At 56.7% G+C, this 17147-nt stretch overlaps 2 protein-coding genes across 2 annotated transcripts; one reads left to right on the top strand and one right to left on the bottom strand.

The window, feature by feature from the left end:
• Positions 1-1005: 1005 nt before the first annotated feature.
• ACY1 (aminoacylase 1) lies at positions 1006-5927 on the top strand. Its single transcript, XM_032868207.1, has 15 exons — positions 1006-1142; positions 1545-1656; positions 2307-2371; positions 2443-2547; positions 2890-2984; positions 3267-3343; positions 3437-3526; positions 3623-3679; positions 3997-4070; positions 4156-4205; positions 4316-4460; positions 4562-4630; positions 5264-5343; positions 5483-5543; positions 5626-5927. The coding sequence occupies exons 2-15, from the start codon at positions 1563-1565 to the stop codon at positions 5788-5790; spliced, it is 1227 nt and encodes a 408-aa protein (XP_032724098.1). The 5' UTR covers positions 1006-1142; positions 1545-1562; the 3' UTR covers positions 5791-5927.
• A 2172-nt stretch (positions 5928-8099) lies between these two features.
• On the bottom strand, positions 8100-10524 carry RPL29 (ribosomal protein L29). The gene is made up of 4 exons (XM_032868212.1): positions 10414-10524; positions 9961-10005; positions 9584-9648; positions 8100-8602 (listed from the first exon to the last, which is right to left on the bottom strand). The coding sequence occupies exons 2-4, from the start codon at positions 9995-9997 to the stop codon at positions 8219-8221; spliced, it is 486 nt and encodes a 161-aa protein (XP_032724103.1). The 5' UTR covers positions 9998-10005; positions 10414-10524; the 3' UTR covers positions 8100-8218.
• Positions 10525-17147: the final 6623 nt, after the last annotated feature.

Raw genomic sequence — 17147 nt, forward strand, 5'->3', positions numbered from 1 at the left:
AGGATGTGTAGGGATAGAAGTGGGGAATGTGGTTTAACAATTAACACAGCACTGGTGGTGAACTGCCAAGCCTGCTTGCCCCTGGGTATGTATGGGTCAGCAAGCAGATCAAACTTAAACCCCAGGAGGATTGGGACAGACCCCTCCCCTTCCCTTCCCTCCCAGCCTGCCTCCTTGGGGCACAAAGGTTGAAGTCTTCAGCCCTGCCTCTCCCCACACTGACTCAGCCCCTATAGCTGGGGGCAGAACTGCCGCACCAGCCACATCTCACACTCGCATTGTGACACACACGCACGCTGATACACACTGTTGGATTACCTCCCACAGTGGCACACTCGCATGATCTCACACGAAGTCACACATGTGCCTTTCCTCTGCCCCTTTATCCTCCGTTCCTGGCACGTGTCTGGCGGCCGCTCTGACACCGCTCTGTGCCTCCCCGCCGGCGACAGAATCCTGTGGGTACATGGAGCAGCCAGCCTTCTGGAACTTACAGGGGACAGTTATTAACCAAAAACCTGTCCACACAGGGGGCTGGGGCAATCAGCGGGGACCTCCCTGAGGAGCTGAGACACGGAAAGGGGAAAAGTCAAGAGACTCGAGGGAGGGGACGGGGGAGTAGGCAGGACTTTTTTTCCAGCTCTGGCAGGACTTTGTAGCGCTGTACCCCAAGAGGGGCGCCTGAGCGGGCAGACGCAACCTCCCGTGTCAGTATCCGCTCTCCTCTCTACCCCGCCCAACCTGGAGATTGCGGAAGGTAGAGCCCTCTCCGGGCGGGACCACCCCCGGCTCGCAGACTAGTCCTGCGGGGCGGGGCTTGGGGACGGGCTTGGGGGCGGACGGCCGCCGGGGCGGAGCTGGCGGCGGCGGCGGTGGCTGACCCCGGGGAGGATCGCAGGATCCCGTAATCCGAGAGGAGGCTGGAACCTGGGGCGGGTGAAGACGCCTTCTTCGTCGCGGCCGCGGTGACGTAGGTGGCCCTTGCTCGCAGTCTTCGGCCCCGCCCCGGGATCCGGTCCGGCCACGTGGTGGGCGGAGGGGGCGGTTCTGAGCCCTAGACCTCGCAGGACCCTGAGCCCTGGGCCACAGTCCGGGGCTGGCGCTGAGAAGCAGGCGCTGGCCCAAGACCAGCAGAGAGCGAGGTGGGACCCCGGAGAGGGGTAAAGGGTCTGGGGTTACGTGGCATAAAATCCGGGCAGTTGGGAGAATTTTTTTGAGGAGGGTAGGGAGAGCCCATGTCTGGGTTCAGACCGGGCTCAGCTACTGTCTTGCTGTCTCTGAACCTCTCAGCCTCAGCCTTCTCCTCTGTCTGTAAAGTACGCATACAGAGGCACGAACTTCCCGGGGCTCTTTGACGGATTCAATACGGAAATGTGTTGAAAGCGACCAGCACAGCTTCTGAAACAGAATGGGGGCTCCGAAAACAGGGGGTCTTCTCCCTGTGGGACGTGCGGGGAAACGCCCTGGGGAAGGGACGTGAGTAGGTGGAGTCCACGGGGTCGCATGGGCTGGGAGGGGTAGGTAGCCACTCGCTTTGCTCCTAGCTCACCGCGCGCAGCGCCATGGCCAGCGAGGGTCGCGAGGGCGAGCACCCGTCCGTGACGCTCTTCCGCCAGTACCTGCGCATCCGCACGGTCCAGCCCCAGCCGGACTACGGTGAGAACGCGGCGGTTCCAGGGCCTGCGGTGGGGTTCCGGGGCGGGGACTGCCTTACACCAGACTCCAAACACTGTCACCCAGCTGAGTCCCACTCTGTTGCCTCAACTGACACCTCCACGCCCCTCGCCGTTCCCCATGTCAGCAGACTGGTGGCTGGTTCGGGAACAACTTCGCCTCACTGCTCCGGGTTTGAGGACGGGGAGGGGAGACCAGACAGCTCCAAGGGAAGAAGCTCCAGAAGCCTACTGGGGCAGGACAAAGACCACAGCCCTTAGGAAATCAAGTTTGGTGGCTGGGAATTGTGGACGTGGGTCCAAACCCCCGCCGCGTATTTACCAGCTGGGGCACATGGGGTGAATCTCATGCCTGTGCACCAGTTTTCCCGTCCCTAAGGAAGAGAGCAGTCACTCCTGTTTCTAACTATGGACTTCCCACCTGACATTCCACAAAGGGTCACTGACTGGCCAAAGATATCTTCTCCCTTGGAGACAGAAATGCAGGTGTCCCCGAGGGGTGTGGAACTGCAGTGCGGAGGCAGCAGCCTGTTTCAGGATCGGCTCCCCTCTCTGGATGTACCCCCAGCTTTGCCTGGGCTGGTGGGAGGTGTGGGTAGGCAGAAGCAGCCCCAAGACTCTCTGTGTCCCCAGGGGCTGCCGTGGCCTTCCTTGAGGAGAGAGCCTGCCAGCTGGGCCTAGGCTGTCAGAAAGTAGAGGTGAGCCTAGGGCCCGTCATGGGGAGGGGAGGTGGCCCCGGGGCACCCGCTCACCTCCTGGTCCTCTCCAGGTGGCACCTGGCTGTGTGGTGACCATTCTGACGTGGCCGGGTACCAACCCCAGACTCTCCTCTGTCTTACTCAACTCTCACACGGACGTGGTGCCTGTTTTCAAGGTGTGTGGGGCATGGGAAGCAGTGCAGGCCTTGGGGTACACAGATGACTCAGACCCCCCATTGGACCCTAGAGAGCCTCAGGGGCTGGTCTTGAAACTGACTCCCGATCTCATAGGACACGACTATGTTCAGGCAGCCTTTGCCCAGGGGTCCGTTCTGTGCCTGGGGTAGCAGTGGGAGCAGAGATGAGGGACTGCAGTCTGCTGCACTCTTCAGCCGGCTTCTGTCCGCTTCACCACCCCACTTGTCACCCCACCCTAGGGTAGGCTTCTAGATCAGGGACACAGTTGAACAGAGTAGATTAATGACTAAATTTGGGGCCTCTTCTCATCTCTGCCCCAGGAACACTGGAGTCATGACCCCTTTGAGGCCTTCAAGGATGCTGAGGGCTACATCTACGCCAGGGGTGCCCAGGACATGAAGTGTGTCAGCATCCAGTGAGTGTCCTCCATTTCCTGTCCCCCACAATGCCCCTTCTGGACCGCTGAATTGACCCAGGGCCTGGTGTGGGTGTGATTGGAGAACCTCAAGGCCAAGGAACACCTTGACCCCTTATCTTGAACAGGAATTATCACCTTGACATGGATGGGGAGACTGAAGGACAGAGTCCCCTGCCAGGCTGTGGCAGAGCAGGCTGCAGGGGCCCGGGGCTCCAGCCTGCCCGCCCAAATATCTGGTGGCTCCCCCAGCACTTGGCTTACCCTGTCACTGCCCCTTAGGTACCTGGAGGCTGTGAGGAGGCTGAAGGCTGAGGGCCACCATTTCCCCAGGACCATCCACATGACCTTTGTGCCAGGTAGGAGTGGCTTGGGGAGAGCCACTTTTCAGAAGCAGGAGGCTTTGGTGATAGGGACAGATCCTTCATCTCGTGTCCCTGCTGCATTGACAGATGAGGAAGTTGGGGGTCACCAAGGCATGGAGCTGTTTGTACGGCGGCCCGAGTTCCAGGCCCTGAGGGCTGGCTTTGCCCTGGATGAAGGTGAACAGGCTGGCAGGTCCTGAGCGGCTGGTAGGGGACAGAGAGGCTGTTAGGGGCTGGGCCACTCCACGCTCTGAATCCCCTCTCCCTCCCCAGGCCTGGCCAACCCCACTGATGCCTTCACTGTCTTTTACAGTGAGCGGAGCCCCTGGTGTGAGTATGGGCTTGGAGGGAGGGTGTCATTGTGCACTGGGATGCCAGGCCAGAAGGGCCAGGGCCTCCCAAGAGTCATGCAGCATGTCAGGGCCTGAGTAGGCCTTGTACCCAGAGCCGCTCTCTACCTGGACTTCTTCCTGAGCTTCTGAGGGAAGCCCCCCATGGACAGAAACCAGCTCTACACCTTGCGTTCTAAGGAGAACAACCCTGCCAGATGAGCTGGGGATGAGGGGAAGGCTGGGGCCCACCCCCAGGCTGGTCACTTTTCCAGCCCCTCCCATGCTGAAGACACCCCCTTCTCCCTCATCTCCCAGGGGTGCGGATCTCAAGCACCGGGAAGCCAGGCCACAGCTCACGCTTCATTGAGGACACGGCAGCAGAGAAGCTGGTGTGTGGCACACGGGGAGGGAGTTTGGGAATCCCCGAGGCTCTCTCCTGGGGCCACACTCACATCTGACCTCACACTCTCCTAGCACAAGGTGGTGAGCTCAGTCCTGGCTTTCCGGGAGAAGGAGAGGCAGAGGTGAGGCAGGCTGGGAAAGAGGATGGGGTTCTGGGCGGTGGCCCTGCCAGAGAAGGGAGGCTCTTCATCTGCTGTTCCCCCTGCCGCCCCTGCCCCGCCTCCCACCGCAGGCTGCAGTTAGACCCCCACCTGAAGGCCGGGGCTGTGACCTCCGTGAACCTGACCAAGCTAGAGGGTGGCGTGGCCTATAACGTGGTACCTGCAACTATGAGCGCCAGCTTTGACTTCCGTGTGGCACCAGACGTGGACCTGAAGGTGCCTCCTCCGCCTGGGTTTGGAGCGGGGAGCCAGGTCCTCAGTCCTGGGCTGGAGGCTCAGGGAAAGCCAGAGAGGTCAGCTCATCTCCCTTCTCACAGGCTTTCGAGGAGCAGCTGCAGGGCTGGTGCCGGGCAGCTGGTGAGGGGGTCACCTTCGAGTTTGCTCAGGTATCAGCTGGGACCCACGGTCAGATGCTGTGGGAGCTGGGGAGCCTGGGCTTGCTGGGTGTGTGTCCTTGTGGCAGTGGGTGCTCGGCTACATCTGGGTGTCTGTAGCTGTGAGGGACACATTTTATTCAACAAGCATTCATGGTTCAGGTCACCGTTGAGTGCTGGAGATACCGTAGAAGTGAAGTTAGACACAGTTCACGGCCTCATCGTTCTTACAGCATGAAGAGACGAAAAAGACCTCAATTAAACATTTATAATACTACTACTTTTATATGAGTCTGAACACATTCAGTTTAGGAAGGGGTGGGACCCCGCACTCTGAGAACCTGTAACAAGCAGTTGGCCAGTCTGAGAGGTCTGGGAGAGCCATTTTGAGGAAGAGATCTAGGATAGGAAAGCTGGACAGGGAGTCAGTAGATGGAGGGCAGGTCCCAGACCTGTGGCTTTTAAGGGACTGAAAGAGGGCCTGTGGCTGGACTGACCGGCTGGCTATCTGGGTAGGTGGGTGGAAGCCACGGTGGGAGGTGGGGCTTGGTGGGTGTGTGCCTAGGCCAGGCTCAGAGTAGCCTGTGAAGAATGGGGAAGATGTCCGGGCCCTGTCTTGATCCTGCTATCCTGCCCCCCTTCCAGAAGTGGACGGAACCCCGAGTGACATCTACTGATGACTCAGACCCCTGGTGGGCAGCATTTAGCGGGGCCTGCAAGGACATGTGAGCACATGGGCAGCCTTTCTCTACCCCTTTCCTCTCTCCTTCTCCTACCTCCCTTCCATCTTCCTTTGCCCCTTCAGTCTCTCCCTTGCCCTCTCCCCTCTCTGCCTCCTCATTCACCAGGCTCCTCTCTCTGCAGGAAGCTCACTCTGGAGCCAGAGATCTTCCCCGCTGCCACCGATAGCCGCTACCTCCGTGCGGTGAGCTGTTTGCAGTGGGTAGGCAGGGGGTGGTCCTGGATGCTGGCCCTTCTCTTCATGGCTTCTCCTTGCCGCCCTGCAGGTGGGGGTCCCGGCGCTGGGTTTCTCACCCATGAACCGCACACCTGTGCTGCTGCACGACCATGATGAACGGTTGCACGAGGCCGTGTTCCTCCGTGGGGTTGACATATACATGCGGCTGCTGCCTGCTCTGGCTAGTGTGCCTGCCCTGCCCAGTGACGGCTGAGTCCCAGGCTCCCCAACCTCTACCCCAGGAGTGTCCACCAAACCAGTGTCAAGGACCCCTCTGCCCCACACTCAACAATAAAGTCTGCGTGTGGACAGGGCCAGTTCTGCAGTACTGAGAAAAAGGACATTCATGGAGCAGGGATTCTGTTATTTCTCTGGGGCCATGCAATTCCCATCTTCATTTCACAGATGGTAAAACTGAGCCTGGCTCTGGGTACTTACCTACGACCCCATGCTGCTCTGTGCCCTACAGCACACTCATCCACTACCACCCAGCCATGTCTGTGCCCAGCATCAAGGGACCATAGTTCCTGTTCTCAGTGGCCACTACACCTTTTTCTGACTTACAAGGTCGGGGACACCATTCCAAGGAGGAAACCAAAGCATAGATCTCAGGGAAACACTTCTGGCTTTCTGGGAACAGCTCAGGATCCTGAGACAGGACTAGAACTGAAGGCCAGCTGAGCCCTGCCAGATGTGGGGTGGGTAGAGAGCTGGCACGCCACAACTGCTAACATTCATCAGACCCTCAGGATGACAGCAGGGGGGTGTAGCCCCTGCTCTGGTGTTGGGAGCATGAGTCACAGAGGAGCAGGAGCTCTGGTGGACCAGGTCAGTTCATCTGAGGGTCCCTACACCTTGGGCAGGGATCATTGTGTGCTGAGTGGCCGGGTGAGGTTTTGGTATGTCAGCCCTGCTCAGTGGGGCTCCGGGCAGGACCAAGAGTCACTATGGCTCCTCTAACTGATCTGATCCAGTCCTGTTTGGACCTCCGCAGGCATGGGGTGAGACGGAGGGCAAGGGTTCGAAGTTCTAGTTGTGGCCAGAGGGAAGTCCACAGCTGGGTTCTGTGGCCTCCAGCTGCTTCTTGTGCCAGGACAGGACTTTGGCCAGCTCCATCTGCTTTGAGCCCTCCCAGCAGCCCCTGGGGGCAGGTTTCACTGAGCCGCTGTAGAAGCTCTGCTAGAATAGCTTGCCCAATGCCACATAGTTTGTAGGTAATGGGAATCAAGATTTGAGACGCAAAAACTAGGGACTTGTGCTTTCTATACAAGGGAGGTGCCATGTGGGAGCTAGAGGCTGATAGCAAGCTGATTGTGACCTTAAGCCTAGTTGAAGCCCCTGACCTAGGGTCTGGCCTCCTTCAGACTGCAGCAGGATGACAGGGGAAAAGAGTCTTCATGCCATCATGGGGACTAGAACACAGGCCTCACTGGAAGCCACCTGACCTGATGACCTCAGGCTGGGCCAAACTACCTTCAGGACAGAAAACCTGCTCCTGGTTCAAGACCCCACCTAAATGACACCCCTTGGTGTTGGGCAGTTGGCCACCCAGAGCATGCCAGGATGACAGCCATGAGCTAGCAGCCCAGCCCTGACTGCACAAACTTTCTGGGGTCCTACATGGGCTGCTTGGGTCCCAACACTACTTCCGTCCCAGAGCTCTGCCATCTTGAGTGCTTCCTTCTGTATGAAACAAAGAGAATACCTACTTTAGATCAAGAGGGACCATTTATCATGGGATGTTACCTGTTGCCTCCATTTTTAAGATTTGGGAGTGTGTGCTTGTGTAGTGGGTGGGGAGGGGCAAGGGGAGAGAGCAGACCCCTTCCTGAGCAGGAGACCCAACATGGGGCTTGATCCCAGAACCCTGAGATCATGACCTGAGCCTGAAATCAAGAGTCTCGATGCTTAACCACCTGAGCCACCCAGGTGCCCCAGGAAGTGCAACTCTTTCGGAACCCCCCATGTGCCCAAGGCTGGTCCACACATTACAGGACAACCATACTCAAAGACTGCTTCTGAGGACTGCATGACCAGGAAGTGATATCCTTGGCACCTTCTAAGGAAGCCTCCACGAATGCCTAGGAACTCTATACCACTTGCTTCGCTAGCTGCTCTACTCTGCACATCAAGCAGCTGATCCAGGGGTACAGTTGGGTCTGGCCCAGCTGTGCTAGTTAAGGCAGTGCCCCCACAGCCCTGTGTCCCAGAGCCCCCAGCACAACCAGAATGGTCGATGCTGGCTGAGTACACTAGAACAGCCTAAGTCTGCACTGCCTCAGGCCAGAGTCCAAAACTCAGCAGGGTTCTTCTCTTTCTCCCCAGGGTAAACGTTAAGGCTTACCAGGCTATTTGGGATCTCTCTTTCTCCACCAAACTGCCCAAGCCAGCAGACGATGTGCCCCAGCCTCCTTTAAAGCCCTCCACCATGTCTTTCACTAGGTCCTTTTCTTGTACTCCAGGGCCCCATTTCCCCCAACGCTCACCCATACTCCAGTCCCTGGACCACAGACACAGGCCAAATGACAGATCCTGCCGCAGGTTTATTTGTACAAATAGCACAGGAGGACACCAGCCCCATGCGGATAGAAGCCCAGGGGTCATACCAGTCCTTCTGTCCTCACACTGGCAGACAGAAGCCTCTACACTGCAGCCTTTGTGGGGGCCTGGGCACCTTTGGGAGTCTGAGCTGCAGCAGGAGCAGGAGCTGGAGCTGGAGTCGCAGCCGAAGCCTGGGCCTTGGTTTGAGCCTTGGCCTTGGACTTTGGCCGGCAGAGCCTGAGACCCTTGGCAATTCGGGCACGAGCACGTTTCCCGAGCTTGGGGTGAGCGATGTAGGCAAGTCGATTGAGCTTGCGGCTGCCGCCCTTTGGGATCTTGGGCTTGACCTCCTTGGGCTTGACGAGGGCCTTGATAGCCTCGGCACGTGCACTCATGGCCTTGGCATTGTTGGCCTGCATCTTCTTCAAGCCCTTCTTGTTGTGCTTCTTGGCAAAGCGCATGTTCCTCAGGAACTTGGGGTCTACCTGGAAGGCAAGGCAAGGTAAAGGCTCTAAGTGCATGTGGGGCCCCAAGCCACTGCTGGTGGCCCTCTCCACACCTGTACCCAGGAGACTACAGGGCTCCAGCCAAGGCCTACTGGGGGCATAGACAGCATTAAGTCAAACTTAAATGCTGAGATATATGTCCTTTAGAGAAACATGCACTGAACACCCAAGGCCAACACTCCACTCTGCTAATGCCACACACAGACCGTATCTTCAGGGCTACAAGCCCAGAAACGAAGCTCAAATGCAAGCGCAGAGGGAAAGAACACACACACGAAGGCTGATCCCTCTGCCAGGCCTGCAGGGCTGAGGTTTTCCTGACACCCTCAGGGTCACCCCCACCTCTTTAAAAGGAAGGAGTCAGTTAAGCACCAAGCCTGGTCTAATAGATACCCAGCAAATGAGACTGAAAAAGAGACCAAGACGGGGAAACCGAGGTCCAGAGATTTAATGGCTCATTCCACAGACCAGAGACCAAGGGGCACAGGGGAGAGATAGGACCCCATTCTGTTTAGACCCTCCAGCCTCAGCCTTCCCAGCCAATCCTTCGAACTCCTCGGCACAGCCCCCAAGCCCAGCACTGGGTCCGATCAAGGCCGCAGGCTGGTAGAATGCAAGGCTCTCGGAGTCACACAGAGAAAAGGTCACTTCCTCCGTTGAAGTGCTCTGGATAAGCAAGGAGGACAGTCCAACTACCCTCAGGGGGCAGGTTACACCCGACTGGGCAGTTACAACCTGGGCTGGGAAAAGTCAAGTAAAGGTCTGTTACAGTTTTGGCAGAACACGAAGTGCAGGCAAAAGCTGGCTGGAGAGAAAACCTGTGGGCGCTGGTCGTCCAGGGAAGACGAGGGGCAGCTACTAATGTTGCTGCTCGGGCAGACGCTGAGCTGGAAGCAGATACAGGAGAGGCTGTGGCTGTGCAACCGGGGCCAAGCGGACATCCCCCCCCTGCTCACTCACCCCCTTAAGAGATTCGTATCTTTGGGACCGGGGTTTCTTGATGCCATTTCTGTGCCATTTTCGTGCTGTGGGGAAGCAAAGGAATTAGACCAAACAAGATTTGCTCCAGTGAGACCACCCGACCTCACAGCTGGCCGGCCTGGGAAAACCATCACTTCCCAGAGCAGGTCTCCTCGAGGTCTGCACCAGCTCTTAGCCCCGTTGCAAAGCCCTGGGGGCCTCTCGAGAGGACCCCTGGCTTCTTCCACTGTAACCCAAACGTCATCCTGGCGAAAACAAAACCAGCCCCAGGCCCACAGCGTCCCCTTGCCCTGCCCCAGCACCACTCATCCTTGCCAGGGTCTGAAGGGACACCGAGGCGGGGCGGGGGAACTTACACTGGTTGTGCGTGGTGTGGTTCTTGGACTTGGCCATGTCTGCACCTGGGGGAGGAGAGTGGAGATCAGGGCTGAGGGGGTTCGCAGGGCTGGCTGGGCGATGACCTGGAAGGACGTGAGGCCAGAAACCAGAACGCAGGTGCAGCAAAGAGGCCTTGAATCTGCCGCTTCCCACCGGCCTCCACTTACTCAGCACGACCCGACACGGTCCCGGCTTCCAGAGCTCGGCTAAGACGGCCCTGAAACCAACCCTCCCTCACCACACTGCGATCTACCCCAAATCCGAGTTCTCCCTCTCCCATCCACTCCTCGAGAATCCACAAGGTCCACCCGCGCCCCACGCCCTCCGTTCCCCACAGTCATGCAGCCGGCCTCCCTGTCCTTCCCGGTTTTGCGTCCGGCCGCCGGCTAGGAGCCGCGGATGGCTCCAGATGCCGCGCGGCCAAGACTCACCGAAGCCCGCGGCTGCCGAAGCGCCTCGGACCGGAAGAGAAAGGGAGAGAGGAAGGCCGCGGTGCAGCACGGGAATAGGGTCGTCGAGGCCGGAAGGTACTTCTGGAAAAGCTTCCCCCGGCGCTTGGAAGAAAAGTTCCAAAGCACGGGACTGCACAAGCCGACGCAAGGGCGGTGCTACGAGCCTGGGTGTGCGCTCCTCAGGTTTTACTTACATTCATTCCTCCTGGACCAAGCTCCTGGGACCCAATTCTCGTGAAAGGTCCCAGAGGCGAATGGAGTCCTTGAGGGATGCGTGCTAGGCAAGGAGTGACAGACTTGTGTTCTCTCCGCCCAGGCTACTGAGCGGAGGATGGACTGTAGGGGGCAGAAGTGAGGTGGGGGAGCTGTGAAGAGGCTGGTGTCCGGCTCCACGGAGAGTGAGGGAACCTGGAGCCCAGCAGGGGGTGTGGAGGAGAGTGGATACGTACACGGGACTTGGGATGCAGACGATCAGGGAGAGGATGGAGGCCAGAGTGGCCCTTAAGTTTTGGGGCTTGGACATCTGGGTGAATGCTGGTGCTGTTCACAGAAATGGGGAAGGTTGGGAGGGACAGGGCTTTTATTGCTTTGTTTCAAGGAGGCCAGTGATCCAGATGTTTCCGTTTAGATGCATTAAATCTGAGACGCCTATTGGACATCGAAAATGAGTTAGGCTTTGCCTCCTGACAACTCTTCTCTCTTACCCCCACAGTTTAGTCTCCACACAGCAGTGGGGGCTGAGGGCGTTGTTAAAGACACAAAGCAGAGCTTGTCATTGAAAGTCTTCAAAGGCCTCTCCTTGCTTTGGAAATAAACTCTTTACCTCCCCAAAGCCTGGCAACCCTCTCCTTATCATTCCCTTCTCTCCATCCAAACCCATGGGCTTTTTTTCTTTCCTACCAAACACAAATGCTTGTTCTTTTTCTTTTCTTTTCTTTTCTTTTCTTTTCTTTTCTTTTCTTTTCTTCTTTTTTAAGATTTTATTTATTTATTTGGGAGAGAGAGATCATGAGCAGCGGGGAAGGAGTAGTGCAGGGAGCCTAATGCAAAGTGATGCTGGGGCTCCATCCCACGACCCTGAGATCATGACCTGAGCCAGAGGCAGACATTTAACTGACTGAGCCACCCAGGCGTCCATGAATCCTTGTTCTGACTTCAGGGCCTTTATACTTGCTATTCCCTCCCCCTGGACTACCTTCCACTGCTCTTTGGATGGCCTGCTTTCTTGGAGAGGCTTTTAGATAAGGTATCTAAAATAAATACACCCAGGGGCGCCTGGGTGGCTCAGAGGGTTAAGCCTCTGCCTTTAGCTCAGGTCCTGGTCTCAGGGTCCTGGGATTGAGCCCTGCATCGGGCTCTCTGCTCAGCGGGGAGCCTGCTTCCCCCCCACACCCTTCCTGCCTCTCTGCCTACTTGTGATCTCTCTCTCTGTCAAATAAATAAATAAAACCTTAAAAAAAAAGAGTCTCTTATAAAAAAATAATAATAAATAATGATAAAATAAAATAGATACACTCCACTCCATCTCCCCAGGTGTTTTTTGTGCTCTCAGTCTCTTTGCTTCCTTCACAGAATTTTCCAGACTCTAATCCTGTTCTTTATTTACTTGTGTATGTGTCCATTGGCACAAGTGCCATGAGTTCTGGACTGGTTAGGTCACTTTTCCTTTCCCCCTGCTTGGCACAGCACTGATGCAGAATAGGAACTTATTAACCACCGGCTGGATGGACATTCTTCAGCAAGGTGGATTCGTGGAGTGACAGCAGCATACTGCAGAGAGCCGGGATGTGGAAGGGGGAAAGAGGATGTGGAGGCAGGACATGGCAGTCACTCCTTACCAAAGCATTCCTGAGAAGGTGGAGAGAAATCTGGCAAGTGTAAGTCAGGATAATGAAAAGCAGGCTCAGATGCTAGCAGGGGACCTAGTGCCAAGAAACAGTTGAGGCCAGAGGGAAGGTGTCTGGAGGAGCAGTCCCAAGGGCTACTGAGAACGGGTGGGAGAGCCAGTGGGCAGAGGTGGGGACTGTGGGAAGTAGGGGTGGCCCCATGCCGGCGAGTCAGGACCTCAGCCCGGGGAGTGGGAGAGGTGGACGCAAAGGGTGAGACAGAAGAAGGTTTGACTGCTGCACCCTTGAGAGAGAGGACCGGGCAGGGTAGGGGCCAGCAGAAGGCGCTGGAATGACTTTAGAGGAACTAGGTTGCTCCATCGTGTGGCCTTCCGGCTGAGCCATAGCTCCCACAGTGAGCTCCTAAAAAGTGAACAGTGACACCTGCTCGGAACTGTTTTGCCAGGCTGTTATGACGGTGGCAGAGCAGGCAGTGAGCAGAGAGCCATAGTCTGACGGGGAGGCAGATTCAGGGACAGGTGATGGTCATACATGAACATTGGAGCTGCTAGAGGGATTGGCCCAGGGTGGGATCCCAGCTGCTAGACAAAGGGGGAGAAGTGATGAGAGCCAGGAGCTTTGACAGTGATCTGAGGGGACTCGTTCAGGGGCCAAAGGGGAACATGACCTTGGAGCCATTGGCTGCTATGCTTTTCAAGATAAGGAAAGACGGCTGGGCCTGCCCTATATATAAGGATAGTTTCCTCTCTCTCTCTTCCCTTCCTTCCTTTTTTCCATCCTTCCTTCCTTCCTTCCTTCCTTCCTTCCATCCATAAAAGCTCTTTTGGGACACCTGGGTGGCTCAGTTGGTTAAGCATCTGCCTTCAGCTCAGGTCATGATGTTGGGATCCTGGGATCAAGTCCTGCGTTGGGCTCCCTGCTCAACAGGGCAGTCTGCTTCTCCTTCTGCCTCCCCCAAAACCGTTTATGCTCTTTCACCCTCAAGCTTTCTCAAATAAATAAATAAAATCTTTAAAAAAAAAAAAAGCTCTTTTGTAACCTGATTTTATTCATTCAATCATAATTCATGGATATCCTTCCCTGTTCATGAAAATCCCTTGTAATCCTGTTTTATTTTACACATTTAAACACATTATTCTGGGAGCACCTGGGTGGCTCAGTCATTAAGCGTATGCCTTTGGCTCAGGTCATGATCCCGGGGTCCTGGGATAGAGCACCGAATTAGGCTCTCTGCTCAGCGGAAGCCTACTTCTCCCTTTCCCACTCCACCTGCTTGTGTTCCCTCTCTCACTGTGTGTGTGTGTGTGTGTGTGTGTGAAATAAATAAATAAAATCTTTAAAAAAAGAAAATAAAAACATTATTCTGGGGGGCACCTGGCTGGCTCAGTCGGAAGAGCGTGAGACTCTTGATCTTGGGGCTGAGAGTTCAAGCCCCATGTTGGGTGGAGAGATTACTTTAAACAAACAAACAAACTCACCCCACACACATTTTCTGAAAGAGATCAGTAAACATCACTAAAGATATCAAAGGAGTCTCTGACACAAAAAAGCTGAAAAACTTAACCTTTCCTCCAGGGTCCACACACTTCTACCCTCTGCGAGCAAGCAGCTCTTGCCTCCATCCACATGGAGGCCTGGGTCCACCTTCCATCCTCTGTAGCCTTGGGCAGAGCCACTCACCGGATGTGGCCAACTATCTGTCCACTAGGCCCCTTGCCAGTGCCTTGGGCGCAAGATGGAGAGGTGAGGCCCAGAGACCAGACAAGCCTTCCACTGGGCAGGATGTGACCCACCTGCGCCATGTGACTGGCAGTGGCAGTGTCTCGCCCAGGCCTTGTCCAGAGCTACAGCCCAACTGCAGTAAGGAGGATCCAGTGGGGCCCACTCAGCAAAGTAAGAGGGTTGGAGACACCCGGGGTTGTTTTCGCTGTGCCTAGCATGGTCCCAGGTAATGGAGGGCCTTGGTAAATATCTGAGGAATTAAATGTACACATTTCACAAATCCACATGGATGGCAGAATCAGGAGGCAGGAAGCCAGGCAGCCTGGAGGGATTTCACAGGGATAACAGTCCGCTCTTCTACCAGGTCGGGTCTCAGCTCTCTCAGCCTCAGTCTGAGTATAATTATAACAATAATTGCCTCATGGGGTGACACTGGGTACTTTGAGCAAAGCACAGGACACTGCACTGAGTACTCATTAGGTGCTTAATCGTTGTCCATCCCACCCATGCCTTTTCTCCACAAGGCCGCTGGAGAGGGGACAAGGCTTAAGGAAAGAGTGTCAGTGACAACTGAGTGCTAAAATTGAGGACAGGCTCCAAGGGAGGGACAGGATGGGGGAAGTGACGTCCTCAGGCATCCTGGGCCCCCCCCCCCAGTCCTGCAGTTCCAGAGAGATAGGGACCTCCAGTATGCCCCAATAAGAGGGACTGTGAGTGGATTATCAGAACCAGAATATTTTCTCTGTGGAAGACTAGGGGACAGAGAAGAGGAGCCCCCTAACCACTGGGTTGGGCTTTGGGTCTGCTTAGAAATGCCCAAGTGCGAGGCCCCTCTGGCCCTGGGTGGCCCCAGAAGGCCAAGATGTGACTGATGGAGGCAAATACGAGATCCACAGAAGAGGATCAATTCTGCAATCAGAATTTCCCCCAAACCACGGAGCAGTGAGTTCCCTGGTACAAAAGGTGTGCCAGCAGTGCTTTACTTACTGGGGATGGAGGAGGAAGTATGGGATAGAAGGATGGGGAATATAACTCATAAGTTCACTTACCTCTGGGAGTCTGGGACTCAAAGCTCCTGGAGAAGGAAAGGCGATGGACAGGGTTTGACTCCAGGCCGCAGCTCAGGACCTGGCAGGAAGAGAGGACAGTTCAGATGGAGGCTTGGAGGTGCAGCCCATCCCTCAGGTCACTGGGTATGCCTTCAACAGCCCCAGGCCACTGATTTTCAGCACCGCCCCCCCACCGCCCCGCTCCTCACCTCCCAGGAGTGTTCCAGCATCTGCAGTCGGGAATGTGAGCCCGTTGTCCACACGGGGGCAGCACGGCCCCGCGGATGGAATATGCAACCGCTGACAGGCTGGAGCTCCCCTCGCCTGGGAACCCTCTGAGCCTCCCCGATAGATCTCTGTCTCTCTCAAATACACCTGCTTCTCCACCCCACCCCATCCCCCCAACCTATGGATCGAGGCTCTGTCTGTCCATTCTTGGCAGGTGCTTCAAGGTGGATTGGGTCCCCATGACTCCAAGCGCCTGGCGGTGATGGGGGTGAGGGTGGAGTGTCTTTCCCAAAGAGAGCTCAGGGCAGAGAAAGGGAATCCTGTGGGTCCCGCCCCTGCCGGTCCACCTCAGAGTGACTGGAGGACGTGGTTTGGGCATCAGGTGGGCTTGGGTTCAAATCTGCTGCCACTCACCAGCAGAATGCCTTCACATCACTGAGCCTCAGTCTCCCCATCTGTAACAGTGAGGGAGAGCCTTGGCCAGGGCTGAGCAGGCGGGAAGCCTCCCAGAGCCTGCCTGTGCATTCGCGAGCCCTCACAGCAGTCTTGTGGGGAGACGGGGTTCTCATTACGGTAATTCACAGATGGGAGAGACAAGAGTCCTTGGGCATGACTTGCTAGAGGTCCCACAGCCCAGTGGAGAGCTGCCGTGGTCCAGATGCCCACCAGGACCCGGAGGAGGATGGGATGGTGTGTGCTCAGTGGGGCCATAGAGGGAACCCCATAACACTGACCCCCCAGGTGACCTGGGAGAAGCCCATGGCCTCTATGGTCAACAGATGCCCCAAGTGGGGGGACCCTCTGGGCTAGCCCCTGCCTCCTCTCAGACCCACTCACCCAGGACAGACCTAGAAAGCAGGGCGTGTGGCGGTGACCCCGGGAGGAGGTAGGGGTCAGTCGACCACAGGCAGGCGGGGACTGGCAGGATGTGAATGGAGGGGAGGATGGATGGCTCAGAGAACTGACTGGCGGGGTGGGGGGTGGGGGAGTGGAGTAGGTGCATGTGAGGGGGCTGGACAGGCCAGGACTGCACCCCCGAGTGCATCCCCACCCCACATCCACCCCACCCCACTCCTGCCTCTGAGGTGGAAAACACAAAACAGCCAAGGGGACTCCTTTTGAACAAAGAGGGTCTGAAAAGGAAGAATGAAGCTGGGGAGCTGGGAGGGACCCTTTCCTTTCCCTCCCCAGCAGCCTCCAGGGAGCCAGAAGCATCGTTGCCATGGCAACCGCAGCCCCTCCACCTCCCGTTACCCTGTCCTGCCCGGATGCCCACCGTCCAGGCCCAGGCTAAAGAGAGGCCGGGGGTGGGGAGCATCTTCCCGTCAGGCTGAAGGACAGAGAGGCCATGAGGGTCTCAGGAGGGTTGCACCCCATGGGGGTGGGGTGGGGGAGGTCACTGGAGGGCTCTGGGCTTACCCTTGTCTGCTCCCCCTTTAGGGCTTCAGGAAAACCCCCTCCGAGGCCCCAGCACATCATGGATGGAATGAGGGAGAAGGAAACCCAGCCCTGTTTAGGGAGGCACAAGGGACACCAGAAAGAGCAGAGCTGGGGATCTGAGGAGGGGCACACTCAGGAAGCCTGGGGACCCTAAAGGGCAAGAAGGACTTGTGGCCATAGGCAATGAGCTTTGGTCTCAGCACTGCCCTTTCCAAGCTGTGTCACTGGGTAAACCCTTCAATTTCCCAGGGCTGCCCCTCATTCCCCTTCCACCCTTCCTCCATGTAAAATAGGTTCAGCCACTCAGGTTGGGGGGGATGCTTGCCGTGCAGCAAAGGGAAAAGATGACCTCGGGCTCCACCTAGGAGATCTGTGGATGGACTCCAAGCTTGAAACCCCTTATGTCTGCTGGGCCAGGGCTGCGCCC

Source organism: Lontra canadensis, unplaced genomic scaffold (genome assembly GCF_010015895.1).
Source record: "Lontra canadensis isolate GAN:19392208 unplaced genomic scaffold, GSC_riverotter_1.0 scaffold35, whole genome shotgun sequence".
Lineage (NCBI taxonomy): Eukaryota > Metazoa > Chordata > Mammalia > Carnivora > Mustelidae > Lontra > Lontra canadensis.

What these genes read in the sequence shown, in the direction of transcription:
- ACY1 (XM_032868207.1), top strand. Translation starts at nt 1,563, where the DNA reads ATGGCCAGCGAGGGTCGCGAGGGCGAGCACCCGTCCGTGACGCTCTTC. An exon ending in ATGAAGTGTGTCAGCATCCA is followed by an intron (nt 2,985 to 3,266) that starts GTGAGTGTCCTC and finishes ACTGCCCCTTAG; the next exon opens with GTACCTGGAGGCTGTGAGGA. An exon ending in ATAGCCGCTACCTCCGTGCG is followed by an intron (nt 5,544 to 5,625) that starts GTGAGCTGTTTG and finishes GCCGCCCTGCAG; the next exon opens with GTGGGGGTCCCGGCGCTGGG.
- RPL29 (XM_032868212.1), bottom strand. Translation starts at nt 9,997, where the DNA reads ATGGCCAAGTCCAAGAACCACACCACGCACAACCAGT. An exon ending in CCACACCACGCACAACCAGT is followed by an intron (nt 9,649 to 9,960) that starts GTAAGTTCCCCC and finishes GCTTCCCCACAG; the next exon opens with CACGAAAATGGCACAGAAAT. An exon ending in GATACGAATCTCTTAAGGGG is followed by an intron (nt 8,603 to 9,583) that starts GTGAGTGAGCAG and finishes CTTGCCTTCCAG; the next exon opens with GTAGACCCCAAGTTCCTGAG.